A 24,501-nucleotide genomic window follows, 5' to 3' on the forward strand; every position below is an offset into this window, starting at 1 on the left:
ACACATGACGTATGATGTGCTTCCATATTTGTTTGGAATATAATATGAGCGTATTTGAGGTTTGTCCTCATGCCCCTGTAAACTGTCTGAATGGTAGGGTTTTGGGCCAATTGCTCCTCTCCCTTATAAAATTGCTGTCTCTTGTATGCAGCTGTAAATGTAACTGTTTGTTTGTTTGTTGTAAACTGTTTTTGTAATTTGTTTAATAACTGGAATTTGTTTAATAAATAATATAACTGGAAAAAAAAATATAATGTGAGCGTTTATAACTGTGCAAGGTATGTCATTGTTATGTTGATTATCTGAAGTGAATTTTTTTCTTAATATTTACAAAATAACAAGATTAGTTAGTATTAATTATGAATTATTGTTTGAATTATGGTGATTTGAATTGGTTTGTTACAGTACAGGTATTAAAAAGAGAAACCCAGTCCGTTGGTTTCCTCTCGGTTGGCTTCTTGGGGATTTCTTGGAAAAAGTATCATCCTCAGTGAAAAAGATTTGGACAGATACAATCCCACTGAGCCGCAGACACACACACACATACACACTCTCGCACAAACACACAGTTCCAGACATACACACACACACAAACTCACATACGCACACAGTCACAGAAATACACACAGGCACACTCACAAACACAAATGCACACTCTCTCTCACACACACACACACACAAACACATACACACTTACAGACACACACATTCATACACCTACAGACGTGTACATGTGCGCGCACACGCGTGCACACACACACACACACATACATGTGCACACACACACAAAGCAGAAGCATATATACAGACATACACACAGTGACACACACACACACACACACACATATTACACAAAGGACATAAGAAACATTTCAAATCCACCGCGACCCAGACGGGTGGCAGGAAAACCAGCCAGGCCCCTGCCCCTCAACCATCATTGCAGCAACCATCATGCTCACTCTTAATTTGCCTTTAAGCACAGCTCCAGAAACCCGGTGGATGCACGGGACGGCAAACTAAGGCCTAATCCGACGTGGCTCAGTTGTTTTGGTTTTGGTTTGGTCACCTTTTAGGTTCTGTCCAGCCCACCGCCATCCCCAACAAGCCATCAGCTGGGGAAAACAAGCCAACAATGAAGCAGGACCCTTTCCCCTGCCCCGATTCCATCTGCCCACCCTTGGCCACCCGCTGCCCCCCCCTTCCTGGGCACCCTCGCTCCCGCACAGCTGTGAGACTGGTGTTGCTTTGGCAGTCTGAGGTTTGTGATCACGGTAAAGAGGATGAGCCCTCCCCTCCATCTGAACTCTCCACTTCCCGCTGGCTGGTAGACATCCTGAGGGGTGCGGTTGGTGTCACCAGTCATTGACCAATCCAAACAGTTGGCTGTGCCACTTTCTGGGAGCTCTGTGCTGAGACAGCCTCGCCTTCACTATTAGGCCTATCCAAACCCGTATGTACACGGTTAGAGTAGCACTCTGCGACTGGAGGACACCATCTTTGCTGCCACACACTGTCTCCCAGATTTACAGTGTTTTCAGCATCTCCTTCAAACCTAACTCTTTGGTCACCTGTCCCTCACTCTCTTTTCACGGTTCGGTGTCAGACTACATGCCACAGAAGGGAGATGCAGCCGCTCGACAGAAAGGAAATGTTCGAGGGGAAAACAGGGCCAAGAATGGTGGTGTGGTGCAGACAGCAGCGTCTGAGAGAGGCCAGAAGAACCTTCTAGAAGGCGGGGCGAGCTTTCATGCCCATCGGATCCTTTTGCTACCCAGAAGGTGACAGAGAAGAGCGAGGTCAAGGAGGGCAGTGGGTTACGTCCATCTTGTCAGCTGGGAGAACTGAAATAATATCCAGAAATCAGGTGCAAGTGGTGGTTCAGTCTCTGAACACACTGAAGGGAGCACTGACTGAGTTCTCACTCGCAAGGTTCACCTTTGGCAGTAAACCTGCCTTCATTGCCCCTTTCCTGTCAGACTCCAAGATGGCCGCCAAGGCCTCCAGAGACAGCGCTGGAGGAAAAGGACCCGGACGGTAGCAGGGGGGGTGGGAGACATTGTCATGTTGAGGTACTTGAGCAGCTCGAATTGTTTTTGAGAAAAGGGTGCAGGCGAAATTTAATCTTCGCGTTCAAGATGACGATGAGTGAAGACGGGGAACTGCACTTCAATTTAAACCCCTCCCTCTTTCCCTACCCTTCTCCTGTCTGGTTACTGCAGTCCCCCCCCCTAGTGGGCAGTGGTGTTAAATTGTTAAAAGGATTAAAAATTAGTCATCGGGAGAAATTGCTCTCTGTAGGGTCAGTAAACAGAGGGCAAACAGAGTCAAGATAGCTGGTGAAAGACTGAATAGAAAGAACAGTAGATTGTTGTAATTTGGAATGCATTGTCTGAATTATAGGAGTGGGTTTAAGGGTGACTTTCAACATTTTTTTTAAACAAGAAAATAATCTGGGGGAAAAGAAGGGAGGTGGAACTAATTGTCACAGAAGGTTACGGTATTACTTAGATCTGACACCAGGTCAGTCTCTAGCGTGATGTCCGATTCTGGGCACTAGACAAAGGTAGTCATGAAAGCCTCAAAGGGTGCAGGAGAGACTTACTGGACAGCTATCAGCAACGAGGGATGCCAAAGACACGGTTGATTGGACTTGTTCTCCTTAGAGACTCTGAGGAGAGTTGACAGAGCTGCCCGCTGAGGCCTTAGACAGGGAAGTAGTTTACAACGCCTGAATGAGGAGACGTGAGGCAAAGTTGCTTTCCACAAGGAGTGGTTAAGATTTGGAATGGCTCCCCCCCCAGGTAGGGCGTTGCGTTCCAATTCAAGAGACAACTTCAGAAAGGGATTGGGATTCACACCCAAACAAGAGAAATTGCAGGAATGTGATGGAAGAGTGGGATTGCTCTCCGAGAATAGCCAGCACCAATGTGGTACGAGAAATGGCTTCTTCCTGGCACAGGTATGGAGGGCTGAATGGCCTCCTTCAGGCTGGGAGTTCAGTTATATCACTGGCCGTGGCATTCTCAAACCTCCTCAAGGCACTTTCGGTCTCATGAATAATTGAGATCTTTCGGAAGTGCAGCGATTGTCACATGGGCAAACCAAATTTTGTTCAGCAAGATCCCATGCACCAGAGGCGATGAGACGAGCTATTCTGCTCTTTGCGGTGTTCGTCAAGGCTGTGCAGTCAATCTGGATTACTGTTTGAGGGGGTCAAAATGTGCAGGGGACATCACTGCAATACCATATGTTCAAAGCAATGAACCTGCAATAAGGTTGAATCCAGGGACATTATTGTAAGAGTTCCTCTCATCCAGTCTTCTTAAGGTCCTTTAGCTGTGACCTCTGCACCCCAACGTAAGGCTTGAGACAGCGTTCAGGCAGTGGAGTGGGCAGTCCCAGCCTCCAGCAGGACCTGGACGCCATGTTCACTTGAGAAGACAACAGTCGGGTCCTTCAGCGCTGGACCGATAGCAACTTGACCCCCCACCACCGACCCTGTGGCACTCAGGCAGCAACACTATCGCCTTGGGTTTAACCAGATCAGTGCATCAGCGGGAGGTCCTGGCATGGAGAATGCTAACCAGCTCCTCTTCAGCGCAGCCCAACACAACGCCTGTCACCGACTCTCAATAGGCAGTGCTGCAATGACAGACAGGAGGCGCTACACCATTCCGGACAGAGCGGCCCATCTGCCTGGCATCCCACCTCCCCGAACCGGGCCCAGTTTCCTGAGCTGGTCTTTTCTCAGGTGCTCCCCCATCTCCCTTCTCTCCCCCCCCCCCCCCCCCCCCCCCCCCCCGCGCCTTTCTGGGGGGTTTGACAGAGGCCAGGTGAGAGACCCACGGGCAGAGAAGAGCCACCCGAAGCCGGGAACTACAAAAGGTCAACAGACACACAACCAGGAAAGAGCGGAGATAACCGGATTGTGGAAGGGGGTGCAGATTTGACAGGGGACAGATGCCCCGCGGGGGGGGGGACGGCGATGGTGGATGACCCTCGCAGGCCGTCACCTAGAGACTTTGTAATCCAGCCTGGCTCCTGACTGAATGCTGACGGTGGGGGGAGGCAGCAGTGTCTGCAAACTCGTCCTTCGGGTGAAACGCTGAGCTTGGGTAAATGCTGACGGTCCCATTTGGAGAGGCCCATTGGCACCAGGTTAACTGGTTAGCCATCTCAGTGCCCAAGAGCGGTTGCTGCCACTGAACCTCAATCTCGAGAAAGCTCCCTCAATGCAGGCCCCTCTCACGCACGACGAGGCTGCCTCTTGGGCAGGGCCTGCCGAGATCGCAAGGGCTTCTGCATCTACAGGGTCGGGTTCGGAAACCCGCGGGGATCCTACACGCTTGCCGACGAACCGAGAGGGCAGGCCAGCCCTGTGGGAGCAGCTGGGCCTAGGTGGTGGTTACTCAGTAACGCTGCAGTTACCGGGCCCAGTTTCTGACCCTGACTGGGAAAGCAGCAACAGTCTGTCCAGCTGTGCGGGGGTGGGGGGGGGAGGCGAGTGTAATCCATCGCCCAGAACAGCCTCCCCTTTCTCCCACCCACCCACTTCCGAAATAGCATTGGCCCGTTTACCAGGTGCCGTTGAATTTAAACGACAACTCCGACTGAATTACGATGGTGCCCAAGCTGAAAGGTCATTTCGCATTGCAGCCACTGTCTGCCTGCGACTAATGGAAGCAGTCCCGGTGCAAGAACCATCGGTTAACCCATCGGCTCTTGCAACGCGCCAACAGCTTCCCAACTTTAGGATTTAAAGACGTCAATCCAATCCCTGCCCCTCTCGGAATGTCGGGCCCCACCCTTGGAGCCAGCTGCCTATCCGCAGCGATCCGTTGGGTGCACCCAGGCCCGTGATTGCGAGGTGGACCGCAATGACCATTGACCTTCCAGCTTCTTCAGTGAGGAGGGGTTTGGAGATGTCCTTGAGGGGTTGGTGCGAATTGGGAGCGTCTGATTTAGCGTCTGGCTGTGCAAAGTGGCCCATAGCACTCACCAGTGGAGGTGGGAGTGGACGGGGAGTTGGCTTGGCTTCCTTGAGCTGTCACGTTTGTCACAGTTACCGCCGTTTTGGCGGCGTACAGATTTGCCTCCTCCTGGAACTTGCCTATGTTTTTCTTGTAGCGGATTCGCTTGTTACCGAACCAGTTTGATACCTGCAGGGGTGACGGGGGGGGGGGTTTGTGAGGGAACAGGGTTGGGATTGGGAAAGAGACACAAAAGGAAGTGAGGGTCGTTACATGGACACACCGAGGGTGACCGAAGTTCACAAACTATAACACAAAGGCTGTGTGTTGCACACTTTCATATCATAGCGCCTGCCTCTGACACAGCGGAGTGGATCCACTTGCTCCATTTCGGGGTTGACTTATGAAAATGGCTCAACTGACACTTGAATCTTTGATCGGATGAATACCTTTTATTTTTTTTGGCAAGTCCAGTTTCAACAATTATTTCCAGTCATGTATTAGTCACGTTATCTGCATACCCTGTGCCCTTCCCCTTTGAAATGTGCGACTCTTGCAATTCTGTCCTGATGGATGGAAGGTGAAAAGCCATGTTTTCTTTGCTCATCAATTCTGTGCAGCCGTATAACTTCAAGCTAACCTCCTAGTTCCTGCTAGGTAGGGGCTCCTGAAGACTTCTGATTGTAACTTCATCTGATGATATTTAGTCATAGAGATGTACAGCATGGAAACAGGCCCTTCTGTTCAACTCATCCACGCCGACCAGATATTCAAAATTAATCTAGTCCCGTTTGCCAGCATTTGGCCCATATCCCTCTAAACCTTTCCTATTCATATACAAAGTTCTAATTGTGCCAGCCTCCACCACTTCCTCTGGCAGCTCATTCCACACACGCGCCACCTTCCGCGTGATAAAAGTTACTGCTTTGGTTCCTTTTAAATCCTTCCCCTCCCACCCTAAACTTATGCTCTCTAGTTTTGGACTCCCCTATGCATGTCCCTCAGGAGTTTTATAAACCCAGCCTCCGATGCTCCAGGGAAAATAGCCTCAGCCTCTCTTTATAGCTCACCCCCCTCCAACTCTAGCATCATCCTTGACAAACCTTTTCTGCACCCTTTCAAGTTTCATAACATCGTTCCTAACACATGGAGAACACAACTGAACGCAGTACTCTAAAAGTGACCCAACCATTGCCCTGGACAGCCACCACATGACCTCCCAACTCCTATACTCGATGCAATGGTCTATTATCATTGCATTAGCTGACCCTGATTTGGTTTATGACCGATGGGAAGGAGGTTACAGAGTACTGGCACAGCCCAACAATGTCCTGTCCACTGCCTTTGCTAAACTGTCTTTTAACCTCAAAGACAAACACAATGTGCTGGTCAGCACTTACCTCTTCCCTAACATTGCTTAAAACATTATCTGGTCATTTTTGCTTGCCATTGCTGGTTGAGGGAAGATGCTGCCTACGAATTAGCTGCACTTTCACCTACACCACAGCTGCAGAAGCGCTATTGAAAAGAGAGATATGTTGCTGAAGCTTTTTGTTAGGATCGATTCAAGAATGCCAAACTTCAAACCTTCATAACAACTTCTCCGACAGGTGAACAGGATGCTGATTGGTTGGCAAGTCATGGTTCATTTACATTCACTAGAAGCAACATGCATTTACAGATGGCTGCCCGTTCTCTGCAAACATAAGGGATATGTTCAAGCCTAGTGCTCTTGGACAGAACTTCAATTCCCCAGGAGCCTGTGATTAGCTTTGCCTAGCCCATGGCAAGTTCTTGGCCAATCAGAGTAAACTTGCCAACCAATCAGCACCCTTTACCTCTGGGGGGTATAAATCGTTATGTTGGTTTGAAATTTGGCATTCTTGCATCGGTCCTGATGAGTGCAAGATGAAATACATACATACATACATACATACATACATACATACATACAGATGTACAGCATGGAAAAAGACCCTTCAGTCCAACCCATCCAGGCCGACCAGATATCCCAACCCAATCTAGTCCCACCTGCCAGCACCCAGCCCATTTCCCTCCAAACCCTTCCTATTCATATACCCATCCAGATGCCTCTTAAATGTTATAATTGTACCAGCCTCCACCATATCCTCTGGCAGCTCATTCCATACACTGAACCCTTTCAAGTTTCACAACATCGTTCCGATAGGAAGGAGACAAGAATTGCACACAATATTCCAACAGAGGCCTAGTCGACATCCTGTACAACTGCAACATGACCTCCCAGCTGCTGTACTCAATACTCTGACCAATAAAGGAAAGCATACCAAACGCCTTCCTCACTATCCTATCTACCTGCGACTCCACTTTCAAGGAGCTATGAACCTGTACTCCAAGATCTCTTTGTTCAGCAACACTCCCTAGGACTTTACCATTAAGTGTGAAATACCTTGATAGTGAGTCTTTCTTTCCAACAAAATTTACATCCTGTGCTTCAAAACTGCTTCACTGGCTGCAATCCGCTTTGAGATATGCTGACGTAGTGCAAGGCACTATATCAATGCAAAGTCTTTCATTTGTGATTGCTATTTGTCCTCTAGGAGGGAACTCTGTTAAGCTGCAAGGTATGTGCTATTTGAATTACAATACAGCAGAGAGTGTGGGCTGCTAATCAGAAGCAAACAGGGTTTGAATTGGAATACTAATCCCTAGCAGTGCACGGTTTATAGATTCAGGAACAACTCGAGTTGCAGAAGAGAATCTGAACTGTGATGTAAAGCTGGTGGAACATAAGGCCAATGGCATTGAAATGCACCCCGGCTTTCAGGTGGGACAGTTAGTGCCACTTAGAATCCCTACAGTGTGGAACCATTTGGCCCAACCAGTCCACACTGACCCTCCGAAGAGTAACCCAGCCAGACCCATTCTCCCACTACTCTACATTTACCCCTGATTGATGCACCTATCCTGCACATCCCTGAACACTACGGGCAATTTAGCGCTGCCAATTCACCTGACCTGCACATCTTTGGACTGTGGGAGGAAACCGGAGCACCCGGAGGAAACCCACGCGGACACGGGGAGAATGTGCAAACTCCACACAGTCAGTCGCCCGAGGCTGGAATCGAACCCGGGTCCCTGGCGCTGTGAGGCAGCAGTGCTAACCACCGTGCCACCCTAATCTCACCGAGCAACAATTACTACATTTAAAAGTTATCTGGATGGGTACATGAATAGATAGGGTTCAGAGGGACATGGGCCAAGTGCTAACGAAAGGGACTAGATTAATTTAGTATATCTGGTCGGCTTGGACGAGTTGGACAGTAGGGTTTGTTTCCATGCTGTACAGATCTATGACTCTATGGTGACAGAAGGGGATAGGAGATGGATAGCTCTGTCAACATACCAAAAACAGAGGCCATTCAGCCCCTCTAACCTATCCCGCTCTTCAATCAGGTCATGGCTATTTTGTATTTTAAGTGCTCCACCTTGATTCAGAACCCTCAGTGCCCTTGCCTAACCACATTCCGAACAGTCTCAATTCTGAAATCTTCGGTTTGCTCCCTGTATCTTTTTGAGGGAAAGAGTTCCAGGTTGTCTCTGCCTTGTTTGTGAAGAAGTACTTCTAGACTTCAAGCTGAAAGAACTGCAGATTGTTGGAAATCGGAGACAAACACAGAAAATTACTGGGAAACCTCAGTAGGTCTGACAGCGTCTATGGAGAGACGTTCTGAGGAAGGGTCACAGGACCCAAAAATATTCTCTCCACGAATGCATAAATGGTGGGAGACAGAAGGTGGTGACGGAGGGTTGCTTTTCGGACTGGAGGTCTGTGACTAGTGGTGTCCCACAGGGATCGGTTCTGGGTCCTGTTTAGTTCGTCACTGATATAAACGATTTGAATGAGCGTGTAGAAGTTTATGGTTAGTAATGTTGCGGAGTTTGGTGTCGTGGCAGACAGTGGAGAAGGTTTTTGTTTTAAGATTACAAAGGGATCTTGATCAAATGGGTCAATGGGCTGGAAAATGGCAGATGGAGTTCATTCTGGATAAATGCATGGTGTTGTATTTTGGTACAACAAACAAGGGGTAGGGGCTTGTACAGTTAACGATGGGGCCTTGGGTAGTGTTGTAGAACAGAGGGACCATAATTCTTTGAAGTTTGTGTCACACTGAGATAGGGTGGTTTAAAAGACATTTAACAGACTTGCGTTCATTGCTCAGTCCTTTGAGTATAGGAGTTAGAGAGTCATCTGGAGGTTCTCAAGGACATTGGTGAGGCCTCTTCCGGAATACTGTCGTCAGGTTTGGTCACCCATTTATAGAAGGGATATTATTAAGCACAGAAGAGATTTCCAAGGATATTGCTGGGAGTGGAAGGTTTGAGTGATGAGGAGAGGCTGGATAGACTGGAGCTTTTTTTTCACTGGAGCATAGGATGTTGAGAGGTGACCTGTTCGAAGTTTATAAAATCATGAGGGGTATAGGTCTGTTTCCATGCTGTGTGACTCCATGACTATGACTCTCTGCTGCTGGACCTGCTGAGATTTTCCAGCAATTTCTGTTCTTGCTTCTAGATATCAACTTTCCAAGTCCAGCTCTAACTTTCAGGTTAGGTCTCTTGTTTTTCACTCCCGCAGCAAGGAATATAGATTCTCCCCTTGTGCCTCATCAACTTCTTTCATCACCCCTTGGACCACACCCACTGAATACAAGTCTAGTATACACAACCTGTCCTCACAACTGAACCCTTATGTTACTCTGTGATTTCTATGCTGCACAATTCCCAAGACCAATAAAGTAGCATAACCTTCTTGAAGTGCAGTAGCTAGGACTTCACAAAGCTAGAGACCAAGTAATCACCAAATCTACTAAATGAACACTACTAACGCCAAGATGTGCCTTGTATCTTCTCACTGCTGTGCAGGATGGAGATGAAGAGAAGATTATCGCTCTCTGACTCTCCATTCATGAGTTCATTTTGTTGCTACCATTATCTTCACTTTGGCAGATAGGGGGCAGTGTTGGCCTGGATAGAATATGGCTCTGGATAGAATAATTCATCTCCTGACCCTCCCAAACCCTGTCCACCATCTACAAGGCACAAGTCAGGAGTGTGATAGAATATTCCCCACTTGCCCTGGATGGGGGCAGCTCCAACAACACTCAAGAAGCTCGACACCATCCAGGACAAAGCAGCCCTCTTGATTGGCACCACATCCACAAACATCCACTCCCTCCATCACTGACACTCAGTAGCAACAGTGTGTACTATCTACAAGATGCACTGCAGAAATTCACCAAAGATCCTTGGACAGCACCTTCCAAACCCATGACCCCTTCCATCTAGGACAAGGGCAGCAGATATAAGGGAACACCACCAGCTGCAAGGTCCCCTCGAAGCTGCTCACCATCCTGACTGGGAAATAATCGCCGCTCCTTCACTGTCGCTGGGAAAACCTCCTGGAATTCCCTTCGAACGGCATTGTGGGTCAACCCACAGCACATCAAGAGGCAGCTCACCCTCAAGGGGCAACTAGGGACAGGCAATAAACTCTGACCTGGCCAATAACTCAAAACTCCCATGAAAGAATTAAATAAAACGATGCAACCAAGCAAGTCCAGACTGACAGTGAAGACACACACGATGCAATATCGATGTGGCTAGCCACTTACACACACAGCAAGATCCCACACGCGAAGTGGTGCAATAGGGGTAGAGTCATCCAGCACAGAAACAGACCCATAATCCCAAATTAAACTGGCCCCACCTGCCTGCTCCTGGCCTATAACCCACCAGACCTTTCTTACGCATGCACTTCTCCGAATGTCTTTTAAATGTTGTCTGTGTACCCACACCCGCCACTTCCTCTGGAAGGTCAATCCACACATGGTCCCCCCTCTGCATGAAAACAGCTGCTTCACATATCCTTTTTAAAGCTTTCTCCTCTCACCTTAAAGATAAGTGCCACCTGACCTTGCAATTCCCCACCCTCGGGAAAAGACACCTGCCAATCAGCCGATTCACACCCCTCACTATTTCATAAACCTCTAGAAAGTCAGCCCTTAACCTCCAGCGGAAAAAGCCCCAGCCTCTCCATCTGACTCAAACCCTCCATTCCTGGTGACGCCCTTTTCTCCGGCTTTGATGGTACCCTTCCCTGCAACGGGGGCGACCGGAATTTGAGCACAGTGAGGTTGGCTCGGGGGAACAGGTCAGGACGCTCGTTGCAAACGGTGGGGGTGGGATCGTTTGCACCCACCTCAGAAGGCAAGACAGAGTTCGAAAGCTTAAGGGCTTTCCCTCCGCCGGCCCCTGAGCAAATCCTTAGCTTCCCTCAAGTGAGCCAGGATGAGCGCTGCCGACAGGGGGATTGGCTCAGCCGGAGGGTGAAACCACGGCTGCATGTGGATCAGCAGAGGGATCCCAGCCCACCCGCCCGGGTAACTGCCCCGCTCCTCGCGCCAAGCGTGTGCCCTCACCTGAGCCACTGTGATGCTGCACTTCTTTGCCAGCTCTTCCTTGGCTTCTTCACTGGGGTAGGGGTTGCTGAGGTGCGAGTAGAAATACTCATTGAGGATCTCCGTCGCCTGCTTGCTGAAGTTACGTCTTTTTCTCCTGGAAGTAAAAACATTTCAAAAAAGAAAACGGGGGGGTGGGGGGGAAGAGAAGCAGAAACGAAACGGCCGCCTGTTTGCAACCCCCGACCCCCCCGTCCATGCCTCCGATCTCCCGAGGAGAAATAAAAAACAACAGAGGAACGGAAAGAGTTGAATTAGCCTCCGCTGAGCTGCGTCGGGAGCCACCCGGCTACCTCCAAACTCACCTGCAGCGTCCCCCTGTTCCCAGGAGCGTGGCTCCAACTGACATAGCTGTGGGTCTCAAAGCCTCCTATTTATCAACTTGGGGAGAGCTGAGAGCAGATGTGCTGTTGAATCACGCACCGAATCAGGACAGAATCACAAGAATGCCAACTCGCAACGGGAACTACAATTTGCACTGCAAGAAACGAGGATCCTGTTTGGTTGGCAAGTGGCAAGTACAAATCGTTATTCCCACTTTGAGGTTTCGCATTCCTGTGTTTCTGTCCTCATGAGTGCCAATATATGCTTTCACAGCAGCTCTCTCCTTTTTTGAAGCAAACCAATACCCAATGCTATCGCGTGAGCATTTCTCAGTTCAGATCATAGAATCCCCTCTGTATGGAAACGGGCCCTCTGGTCCAACAAGCCCACACCAACCCTCTGAAGAGTAACCCACCCCAGATCCCTTCCCCTACCCTGTTATTCTATATTTAACACTGACTTATGCACCTAACCTGAATACTATGTGCAATTTAGCATAGCCAATTCACCTGACCTGCACATCTTTGGATTGTGGGAGGAAACCGGAGCACCCGGAGGAAACCCACGCAGACACAGGGAGAATGTGCAAACTCCACACAGACAGTGTTTTCGGAATTCCACATTTTTCAAATTTCAGAATAAGTGACAGTTTGATGATGAAATTTTTAAAAATCTCACTAAACAGCAGACACACTGTGAGTAAAACGCGCCCTGAAACAGAACTGAGGCCTGCCAGTGCTGGGCTACGGCCCCACACGCCACATCTGACTGACGCACATCGAGTTTGCACGCCAAACAACCTTGTTCATGACAAAAGGTTCGGATTTCGGAGCTTTTCGGATTTCGGGATTTAGTGTTGTCTACCTGTACTGGAGAAGGAATAACCTAACAGGGCAGTCACAGGTTTCACATGCTCTGTTTCTCCCTGGGATGCAGGTGGCTTACGGGTTGAGAGGGATTCACAAATCTTGCTGCCTGTACCGAGCTCACAGAGCACCCTGATCTCTCACACGGGCCACGGTCCCATTGTGTGGCATCTTCTACTGCCCACCTGCAGGGGGCAGCATCTCACCCAAAAGGATGCCGCCTCTGGCACTTCTGCACCCCGGAGTTAGCCCACGCAGACACGGGGACAACGTGCCAACTTCACACAGACAGTCACCCGAGGCTGGAATCGAACCCAGGTCCCTGGCGCTGTGAGGCAACAGTGCTAACCACTGAGCTGCCCTAAAGTTAAACAAAACCCACCAGCTGCTGTGGTGGGATTGAATCCATATCCCCAGATCATTTGTCATTCCCACTATGCTACCATCTTCTTGAGATGCCGCTGTGTGTAGGATTCCCAGGGACCTTCCAGCATTCCCCCTTTCCCAGCCCGTAATTCCCAGCCCCAGCCAGCAGGTGGCTTTGAGGAGATAAAGAAATACCCACTTCAGAAGGACCTGGCCTGAGCCAACAGCTGCCCGTTTAACAAAACCAAACGGGGAGTGCCAGCTATCCACCAGGTGTGAGATGTCCCTGGTTATCAACGTGCTGCCAAACGGGTTCCACCAACCCTCGCCACCCCCAGCCCCTCCCCCAAGCACCCCTAACCCCCGTCAAGCTCTTAAAGAGGTGAGCTCTTCACAGTGAGGTCTGGACCACAATGGGCCCGAGGTACAAGGACAGTGAATGATGAGGACGACCAGGAGCAGGACGGAGGTGAACAGGGCAGTGCTGCTTGTCACACTGCCCCTCACAATGCCAGGGATTCGCTTGCCAGGTGGCTCCTGTGGGAACCAATGTTAAAACCACGTCTTCTGGGTTGCCCGGCAAAATGCCCAGCACTTCTTGGGCACTCCTTTCTCTCCGTTATGTCCCTTGTCCTTCCATTTAGCAACTGGAAAACCATGACCCCATAATCGAGGAGAGTGGCTCAAGCAATGCCCCTTACATAACCAGCGTCACCGGGTGGAAGCAAGCCCACAATACCTTTCTCCCATCTCTGTGGGTGTAGATGCTTGTTGCAAACCCAGCCTTTTCCCTCGCCCTCACGGGTGGTGTCACCCTCATGTGAGCGCGAACTTAAAAAGCCCAAGCTCTGCTCTGGCCTGCTGAGACATTCGGCCCATCAAGCCTGACCTGCCATTCAATAGTGTCATGGCTGACCTTAGTCTTAGTCTCTTCGTCGCCAAGTCCCTGGGCGCCCTTCTGGGCACCGACTGGAGTTCGGTGAGAGCTGTGCCCTCAGCCATGCACTCTGCCCTCTTGCCCCACCCCCTTCCCCATCGCAGCTGCGGCCAAGTGCTCCTGCCCACGTGTCGGGGCACCAGGTGAAAACGTAGTCCCAGTGAGTTTCGAAGCTGAGTTTCAGCCTGAGCGGACAGACTGCAAAGGAAGCAACTCCCCAGAGCCTCTGTACCCTTTCACAAGATCTGTCAGAGGGGAGGTATGAACTGATCGTGAAGAAAATTACAGGATTTTGTTCACTGTTGGAATCAAGCCACCATGACTGAAAACCATGTTGTCTGCAGGCCACTGACATTTAACTGTCTCATGTTCTGATATCTCCAACTGCCTGAGACTCTGAAACTCCACAATCCTGCCCACCCACCCTGCCGCTTGTAACTAAGGTACCCTGTACAGCCCCAGCTCAGGCCTCACCGCTCTCATCGGCGGCACAGTGGTTAGCACTGCTGCCTCACAGTGCCAGGGACCCGGGTTCAATTCCCGCCTCAGGCGACTGACTGTGTGGAGTTTGCACGTTCTCCCCGTGTCTGCGTGGGTTTCCTCCGGGTGCTCCGGTTTCCTCCCACAGTCCAAAGATGTGCAGGGTCAGGTGAATTGGCCATACTAAATTGCCCGTAGTGTTAGGTAAGGGGTAAATGTAGGGGTATGGGGTCGGTTTCGCTTCGGCGGGTCGGTGTGGACTTGTTGGGCCGAAGGGCCTGTTTCCACACTGTAATCTAATCTAATCTAATCAATAGGGTTCTGTGCTATTGAGTAATGGAGTTGGGAGGTCATGTGGCAGCTGTACAGGACATTGATTAGACCACTTTTGGAATATAACAATTCTGGTCTCCTTCCTATCGGAAGGATGTTGTGAAACCTGAAAGGGTTCAGAAAAGATTTACAAGGATGTTGCCAGGGTTGGAGGATTTGAGGTACAGGGAGAGACTGAACAGGCTGGGGTTGTTTTCCCTGGAGCGTCGGAGACTGAGGGGTGACCTTATAGAGGTTTACAAAATTATGAGGGGCATGGGTAGGGTAAATAGGCAACGTCTTTTCCCTGGGGTGGGGGAGTCCAGAACTAGAGGGTATAGGTTTAGGGTGAGAGGGGAAAGATAAAGAAGAGACCTAAGGGACACGCAGAGGGTGGTACGTGTATGGAATGAGCTGCCAGGGGAAGTTTTGGAGGCTGGTACAATTGCAACATTTAAGAGGCATTTGGATGGGTATATGAATTGGAAGGGTTTGGAGGGATATGTGCCGGGTGCTGGCAGATGGACCTAGATTGGGTTGGGATATCCGGTCGGCAAGTTGGACCGAGGGGTCTGTTTCTGTGCTGTACATCTCTATGACTCAGTGGGAGCAGCTACTGAGCCAAAAGAGGATGAGTACCATGGAGAGGTTGGAACTTGCACAAGGATAGAGGCGATTAGTAGATGGGGGAGTTGTGGAAGTCCCATTGTAAGAGATGGATGAGTGCGCTTGTCAGAGACGTGGATGTGAAGCTTAACAAAGCAGTGTGAGCGACTGGGAGTAGTACACCCTGCAGGATGTGAGTGAATTTGCAACTGTACGTCAACTGTCAGATACAACTCTATAACTGTGTCTTCCATTTATAATTTGCGGATTGGCCCTATCTCGATGAGATCGCGCCCACCTGAGTCCTTATCGCCTCCAAGGCCACACGCTCAACACCAGGAGTAAACTATAACCATCTGGACAGGTTGGGTGAGGGGGTGAATCAATAGCAGATGCAGCATAATTTGGATAAAAGCGAGATTATTCACTTTGGAAGCAAAAACAAGGTGGCAGATTACTGCCTGATGGATGTACTCTGGGAGAGGGGAATGTGCAGTGGGGTCTGGGTCTCCTCATACACCAGTCGCTGAAGGTAAGCAGCAGGCAGTAAAGAAGGCAATTGGACGTTGGCCTTCATTGTGTGACATGGTGTGGAGGTGCTGACGTCACACTGGGGTAGATTAAGTTCAAAATCACACAGCACCAGGTTATAGTCCAACAGGTTTATTTGGAAGCACTAGTTTTCGGAGCGCTGCTCACTGATCAGGTGGTTGTGGAGCAAGAACATAAGACAGAATTTCGAGCCGAAGATGACAGTGCAGCTGATACAATATATTGAACAAACCTAGATTGCTGTGAAATCTTTAATCTTTTAGAGTAGATTACAGGCTTCAATTCATTAATACGTAAATCCCAGAACCTGTTTCAAATCACATTCTCGAGATAACAAGGTTTTATAAAAAAGGTGACACCTCAGCTCAGACAATGCATTAAAGGTGTGAGGTTAGAGTCTGTCTGTATCCCAATCTTGAGTCAGACTGGCTCTCACAGGCTTATATTCCGTCACACTCACACACACACGCAAACACACACTCTCTCATGTGCAGACACTCACATGCACACACTCACACTCTCTCTCTCTCCCCCTCACATGCATGCACACATACATATGGGGTGAATTTGCATTTGAAAAATTGTATTTGCAGATACATTTTATTCTGTTCAAAAAGCACACAACCTGCAGGCAGTCAATCCATGTGACATTTTATAAATTCCTATTTTGGAAATGGAGCTGATCTAACTCAAGGTTAGAATACAGACAGACTCTAACCTCACACCTTTAATGCATTGTCTGAGCTCAAATGTCATCTGTTTTTATAAAACCTTAAGTTATCTTGAGAATGTGACTTAAAAGAAGATCTGGGGTTTACATATTAATGAACCAAAACCTGCAACCCATTCTAAAAGATGAAAAGACTTAAAAGCAATCTAGATTTGTTCAATATATCGCATTAGTTGCATGACACTGTAATCTTTTACGATAAATCCTTTGTGTTATGATCCTGTCCCACAGCTACCTGATGAAGGAGCGTCGCTCCGAAAGCTAGTGCTTCCAAATAAACCTGTTGGATTATAATCCGGTGTTGGGTGATTTTGAACTTCTCTGTGAGAGGTTTCGAGTCCAGGAGCAGGGATGTGTTATTGCAGTGGTACAGGGCCTTAGTGTGGCCCCAGCTAGAGTATTGTATACAGCTTTGGTCTCCTTTCCTGAGGAAGGATGCTCTTGCTCTCGAGGGAGTGCAGTGAGGAGTTACCAGGCTGATTCCGGGGGGATGGCGGGACTGGGGAGAGATTGACTGGGTTAGGATTGTTTTCACTGGAGTTCAGACAAATGAGGGGGCATCTCATAGAGACGTATAAAACTCTTAACAAGACTAGACAGGGTAGTTGCAGGGAGGATGTTCCCGATGGTGGGTGTGTCCAGAACCAGGCGTCACAGACTGAGGATTCGGGGTGGGCGGAGATGAGGAGACATTTCTTCACCCAAAGAGTGGTGAGGCTGTGGAATTCATTACCACAGGAAGTGGTTGATGCCAAAATACTGAATATATTCAAGAGGTGGCTAGACATAGCACTTGGGGTGAATGGGATCAAAGGTTATGGGGGAGAAAGCAGGATTAGGCTATTGAGTTGGACAATCAGCCATGATAGTGATGGATGGGGGAGCAGGCTCGAAGGGCCGAATGGCCTCCTGCTGCTTCTATCTCCTCTGTTTGTATATGTGTCTATAATGAGTTTGCTGTGTTAATGAGCCATGCAGAACTTTACTGCTGGGTTTCACACATACGATACCAGATTCCCGGCTCCCCAAAGCCTCTCTGGGGTAATATCAGGACCATAGCGGTCATCACCTCAGCTGAGAAAGAGTTGCAAGTGGGAAAATGACTGGTACATCTGCCAGAGGGCTCGATCTACTTTGTAAAGGTGTAGGATGCTGAATCAATGTATATCGCTGTCCAACTCCAAAGCAAACCTGAGCAAGCCAAGACAAGCCAAGTGAAGTCTACTCCACAGAAACAATTCTGAGTCAAGTTAAAATAAACTGAATAACATCACAGCAGGCAAAGCCAGATCAAGCCAAGTCAAACCTGAGAGATTATACAACCTTCAGTTTATAGTCGTTTTGAAGCTCTATGACAGTGCTGATTGGATACAGATATCACAAACAGTCGGGTGTACAACTGATTTACTGAAATTATACCAACAACAAAGGGCATCATTTCGGTATCCCTTCTCCATTCTGACCAACCACAATCTCACTATTGCTAACCAATGGATTAAAGCCAAAACCTGGGGAGCCTCAATCTGCTATATTCCTATTGGGGCACATGTTCTGGCCAAACGTGACACAGTTTCAAGGACCCTTCCTACACTTTTGCAACATCTGCAACAGATATTAAGGATATACCAGTATTTTGTACACGTGTGCTGGAGGTGGAGGTCTGGTGCTGCAAATATACTTATCTAACCCAGTTATGCACTTCAGCAACTTCTGTTACAGATTTGAGCAGGATGTTCGAATGCTGAAAATGGGAGAAAGTCCCTTTCTCACCAAGTTATGCACTTCAGTAACATCTGCAACAGGTTTTCTAAAACAAAACTGCCAGCATTTTGGACAATTTAGGTAGTAGTGGGGGTTTGGATGCGTAAAAGTGCTTATCGCACCGAGTTATGGACTTTCATAACGTCTGCAACAGGTTTTAAGGAACTGTCACCATTGTGTATATGTTTGTGAGAAATGGCGGTTTGCAGCATTGGAAGGGCTTACCTCACCGAGGTGTGCATTTTCGGAGGTTCAACATTAAGATCAAGTAGGGTTTTGGAGAATTTTACTGGAAATGGGTACTTAGTTCTTCAAAAGTATCCATTTAGCAACACCAATAACAGATTTTAGCAAAATTCTGAAACCCCCCCCCCCTTTCATAGGACACTTGCACCCCAACTCTCCTCATAGGTCCAAGCGATGGTCACGTAGCAAGCCTTTGTCACTTCCACAACGTCAATGGAAGTTTCCATTGCAGAGACCTGCTATTAGCTACTCTCCCACTTTTGTTGAGTTCACTGATTGCGCTGAGATCGAGTACACGTTGGGTCTATTTACCGTGCGTCCAGGAATCGTGAGCGTAGTATCATCACCGCTTCGCACGTGCTCTGTTTGAGTTGCATCTGGATGGAGTTGAACTTGCGGTGGATGATGTTGACCATCCTCTCGATTTCCTTCGGGGAGATGGGGCGAGTCCGGCTCTGCTCTCTCAGTAAGTTCATGACGTGCGTGGTGAACTCATTGCAGGCCTGCGAGACACAGATCAGGTGAGAAACAGTGAGAGAACCGATGGGAGCCAAGCCCGAAACACAGCCCTAGGCTGTCACTGCTGTCCTGCCTCACACCCATTAAAACAATCTTGTTCTCAACTACTTTATCCCTTACTGTGGGTAATGTCCCTGAACACAGAACCTTTATGGAACCAATTCCCAAGTCTGTCAGGTGATAGATAGATAGATAGATAGGTGGATAGATAGATAGATAGACAGACAGACAGACAGACAGACAGACAGACAGACAGACAGACAGACAGACAGACAGACAGACAGACAGAATCGATCGATAGATTACCTACAGTGTGGAAACAGGCCCTTCGACCCAACACGTCCACACCGACCCTCCGAAGAGAAACCCACCCCCCCCTCTATTTACCCCTGACTAATCCACCTAACACTACGGGCAATTTAGCATGGCCAATTCACCTGCCCAACACATCTTTGGACTGTGGGAGGAAACCGGAGCACCCGGAGGAAACCCACACAGACACGGGGAGAATGTGCAAACTCCACACAGTCAGTTGCCCGAGGCGGGAATTGAACCCGGGTCCCTGGAGCTGTGAGGCAGCAGTGCTAGCCACTGAGCCACCGTGCTGCCCCGAGTTCATGACGTGCGTGGTGAACTCATTGCAGGCCGGCAAGACACAGATCAGGTGAGAAACAGTCGGAGAACCGATGGGAGCCAAGCCCGTGTAACCAGTGCATCCCTCTGCATAGGTTACAGCCCCCTCACCTTCTGAAACGTATCACCTTTCACTCTTCTTTCTTCCTTCAAGATAGTTTTTAAAGATTACAACATTTACCACACTTTGGCCACTTAATATCTCCTTACAATGGATCCAAAGTTCTCTCAGTTTGGCCTGTTAACATCCCGGTGAAGCAGCCTTGCTATGGTGCGATATAAATGTCAAAGGCAATTGCTATAACACAATGTTGGATCCCCCACGGTGTGGGGAGGCTATTCGGCCTACATCGAGTCTGCACTGACCCACCGGGGAGCATCCCACCCAGAGCCAGCCCCCACCTTATCTCCATAGCCACATAGCCAATCTATCTAACCTGCACACCTTTGTTAAGAATTCCTGATGAAAGGCTTGTGCCTGAAACGTCGATTCTCCTGCCCCTCGGATGCTGCCTGACCGGCTGTGCTTTTCCAGCACCACCCTCTCGACTTTGTTAAAAATCACACAACACCAGGTTATAGTCCAACAGGTTTATTTGGAAGCCATCCAGCAAGATCATAAGACACAGAATTTATAGCAAAAGATCACAGCGGCATGCAACGCATTCTAAAAGATAAAAGACTTAACAGCAATCTACGTTTGTTCAATATATCGTATCAGTTGCATGACACTGTGAGGTAGCAGTGCTAACCACTGAGCCACCGTGCCACCCCATTGATCACAATGAGATGATCAAGCTCAGGCTATAGTCTTAAATTGGGTGCGAGTTGTGACTGATGCAGAACTGTGCGTGTGTCAGAAGGTGCTATGACTGGCACAGAAGACACTGCAAACCACTTCACCTGCCACTGGGGTTGCCACTTCCCGCAGAAGGGTGCTGAAGGTTGGGCATGGTCCCCCAACAGTGAGGTGCCACTGGCCCAAGCCCACGGAGGTAATCTGATGGAAAGTTATGTTAACATTTCTGTTCTGGGGCTGTCGCAATGTTCCACTGAAATACAACACAAACTCGAGAAACAGCACCTCACTTTCCCCACAGACTGCTCCCATGCAATAATTCCGGAAACTGACCGCGTTAGGTCTATTCTCCATTTTTCATGCATTCTTCCCCCTTCCAAAGAGCCTGCTCTTGTAGGCTGTGCATTTAGCAGGGAGGACCAATTCTCTCCCTTTGACACCTTTAACGTACATCCGTTTCACATCTCCTTGTCTCTTTCACCCACATTAATAACCCCTGTGGCTTCCGCACTGTCAAAAGTGTTGGAAAAAAAAAACATTCTGAAGGAGAGACATACCAGACTTGAGGTATTAACTGTGCCTCTCTGTCCACAGATGTCGCCAGAGTTCCTCCAGCATTCTCTGTGTTGGTTTCAGATTGCCAGTGTTTTGTCTGATAGAGTGGATCAGCATAGCCACGTAATTAATTTCTTCACAAGATGCACATTAACTGCACAGCTTCTAATGCTATTTATCAAACCTCAAGGCTCTGGCGAGGCCAGGTTCGCTTCCTTGTTGCTGGAGAGTTTCCAATTTACAAATCCCATTTGTCTGATGGAGGTTTGCGAGCGAAAAGGGATAAATTGTCACTCTGGAGGCAGGAAGTGGGAGCTGGCATTGCTTCGGACTCGGAATTCAATTCAAAGTTAATTACTGATCAGCTGACAAATTGATCAGTCTCAAGGCTTTCAAGGGATTGAGCCCTGAGACATCACGGGGATGGGTTTCCTGTCTCGTGAGCGGTGCAGGGGCCTGCTCTCAGAATCACAGGCCATTCAGCCCCTTCGTGTCTGCACTGGTTCTCTGAACGTTTTGACTTTATGTCAAATTCCTGTTCTTTTCCCATGACCCTGTGCACTGTTTCAGCATCCTCATGAAAGCATCAATCAAACCTGCCTCCACTACATTCCCAGGCAGTGCGTTCCCAGACTCCGGTCATAAATTCACGCAGCACAGGAACAGACCTGTCGGCCCAACTCATCCATGCCGACCCGGTTTCCTTATCTGAGCTAGTCCCACTTGCCTGCACTTGGCCCATATTCCTCTCAACCTTTCCTATACATGAACCTTTCCTATACATCAACCTTTCCTATACATCAACCTTTCCTATACATCAACCTTTCCTATACATGTCCAAATGCCTTTTAAATGTTGCAACTTTAGCTGCTTCTACCACTTCCTCTGGCAGCTCATTGCACAAATGAACCACCCTTAGGTCCCTCTTAAATCATTCTCCTCTCACCTTAAACCTATGCCCTTTAGTTTTGGACTCTCTATTTTCTTATGCTTAATACTATTCAAAATGGCGCCACATCATGGCAGAAACGGCTTTCACTGGATTTTATTATTTGGCTCACCGTAAAATACACATGACAATAAAATCATTCATTCACTCACACAGACACACACGCACACATGCGCGCACACACACACTCACACATATGCATGCACACGTGCGCACACAGACACACGCACACACAGACACACGCACACAGACACACACACATATGCATGCACACGTGTGCACACAGACACACATGCGCACACACACGCACACACAGACACACACACATATGCATGCACATGTGCGCACACAGACACACGCACACAGACACACATACACACACACGCGCACACAGAAACACACACACATATGCATGCACACGTGAGCACACAGACACACGCACACACAGACACACGTGCACAGGCACGCACACACAGACACGCACACATACACATATGTGCGCACACAGACACACACATATGCATGCACACGTGAGCACACAGACACGCACACAGACACACGCGCACACAGACACGCACACACAGACACGCACACACATACACACGTGCGCACACAGACACACACACATATGCATGCACACAGACACACACATACACACACGCATGCACACAGACACACGCATACACGGACACATGCGCACACAGACACGCACACACATACACACACACACGCGCACACAGGCACACACACAGACACACACGCACACATAGACACATACACACAGACACCCCTACACAAACACTTACACACAACAGAATTGTGGACTGCAGCGGTTCAAGAAGGCAGCTCACCACCACCTTCCCCAGCGGCAATAGGGACGGGGAACAAATGGTCAGCCAGTGACACTCACATCCCACGAGTGAATACATCTTTAAAAATGAGATGCCACTTATATTATCATTGGCTTATTTGCAGCCTTTGATAACCACAATGTGTCCCAACGCCATTTACAGGTAATGAGCCACTTGCCAAGTGGTAGCACTCAACAGATTTGAAGAGAGTTATTCAGGGGAACCCTGACCCCTGAATCCTGCCATTGGCATACTGTAAAAGATGGCCTCCCACCGTCTTGTACCCGTGGCTTTAAATGTAGTCCATAAACAGCGGCCAACATGCAGACTCCAAGAGGAGATTATTCACAAAGAGAATGGGGCTTGCTTTAAACTCAAAAGTGTGGCCAACTATCCAGCACAGACCGTGGGGCGATTTGAGGAATTGTCCACGCGATCAGAATCATGGGAAGGTGTTGCCCTCCGTGAGTTTGATGATAAGAAGCTTTCTTCACAGTACGTACCTGTGTGAGCCCCTGCGATGCAGGTAATGGTGTGCACTGCAGCAGAAAGATGACTACTCGGTAAAAATAGAAGACAGACCCAGAGCTGCAGACCACCTGCAGCGTCTCTGTGACAGGCTGCACACCGAGCGCACAGAAACTAATTATCAGAGGAGTTTTGAAAGACAGGTGAGGAAAGCAGAAGGCGATGCCTGACTGGCAAATGCGCACTATGAAGCCAACCTGCAGTTCCAGAGAGCAGTCTCCCCACTCTCACAGGCAAGCAGATCAAACACAGGCACTCACTGCAGGGAGCTCGCGTACACTGAACCGGAACGGAATTGCCTTCACAGCTAAACACTTCAACTGGAGTCAATGTAGAAATCACCCGGCCGAATTCAGAGAGAACTGCTGAAGTAATCAAAGCCGCGCTCTATGAAACGTGAAACATGCACAGCTTTCCTGTGTATTTAGACATAGCGTCACAGAGATGTACAGCATGGAATCAGACTCTTCGGCCCAATTCGTCCTTGCTGACCAGATAGCCTAACCTAATCTAGTCCCATTTGCCAGCATCTGGCCCATATCCCTCCAAACCTTTCCTATTCATATACCCATCCAGATGCTTTTTAAATGTACCAGCCTCCACCACATCCTCTGGCAGCTCATTCCATACCTGTACCACCCTCTGCGTGAAGTGGTGGAGGCTGGTACAATTACAACATTTAAAAGGCGTTGGATGGGTATAGGAATAGGAAGGGTTTGGAGGGATATGGGCCGGGTGCTGGCAGGTGGGACTAGATTGGGTTGGGATATCTGGTCGAGTTGGACTTCAGGGTCTGTTTCCGTGCTGTACATCTCTATGACTCTATAAGGTCCCTTTTATATCTTTCCCCTCTCATCCTAAACCTATGCCCTCTAGTTCTGGACTCCCCTACCCCAGAGGAAAAGAACTAGCCTATTTATCCTATCCATGCCCCTCATTTAATAGACCTCTATAAGGTCACCCGTCAGCCTCCAACGCTCCAAGGAAAATAGAAAAAATACTGCGCGGGGCTAACTT

General features: G+C 48.8%; 1 protein-coding gene across 1 annotated transcript in view; it reads right to left on the reverse strand.

The window, feature by feature from the left end:
* The window catches only part of LOC122548313 (pre-B-cell leukemia transcription factor 1-like), a gene marked incomplete at its 5' end in the record, with an annotated part of 91,492 nt that extends 67,916 nt beyond the window's left edge, over positions 1 to 23,576 (reverse strand). Inside the window, 4 exons of the mRNA XM_043686838.1 lie at positions 5,000 to 5,159; positions 11,432 to 11,567; positions 18,963 to 19,219; positions 23,460 to 23,576. Of these exons, the coding sequence (XP_043542773.1) occupies positions 5,000 to 5,159; positions 11,432 to 11,567; positions 18,963 to 19,219; positions 23,460 to 23,576 (670 nt within the window). The remainder of the gene's footprint in view (positions 1 to 4,999; positions 5,160 to 11,431; positions 11,568 to 18,962; positions 19,220 to 23,459) is intronic.
* Between the last annotated feature and the right edge of the window lie 925 nt (positions 23,577 to 24,501).

Source organism: Chiloscyllium plagiosum, unplaced genomic scaffold, assembly GCF_004010195.1.
Source record: "Chiloscyllium plagiosum isolate BGI_BamShark_2017 unplaced genomic scaffold, ASM401019v2 scaf_12591, whole genome shotgun sequence".
Lineage (NCBI taxonomy): Eukaryota > Metazoa > Chordata > Chondrichthyes > Orectolobiformes > Hemiscylliidae > Chiloscyllium > Chiloscyllium plagiosum.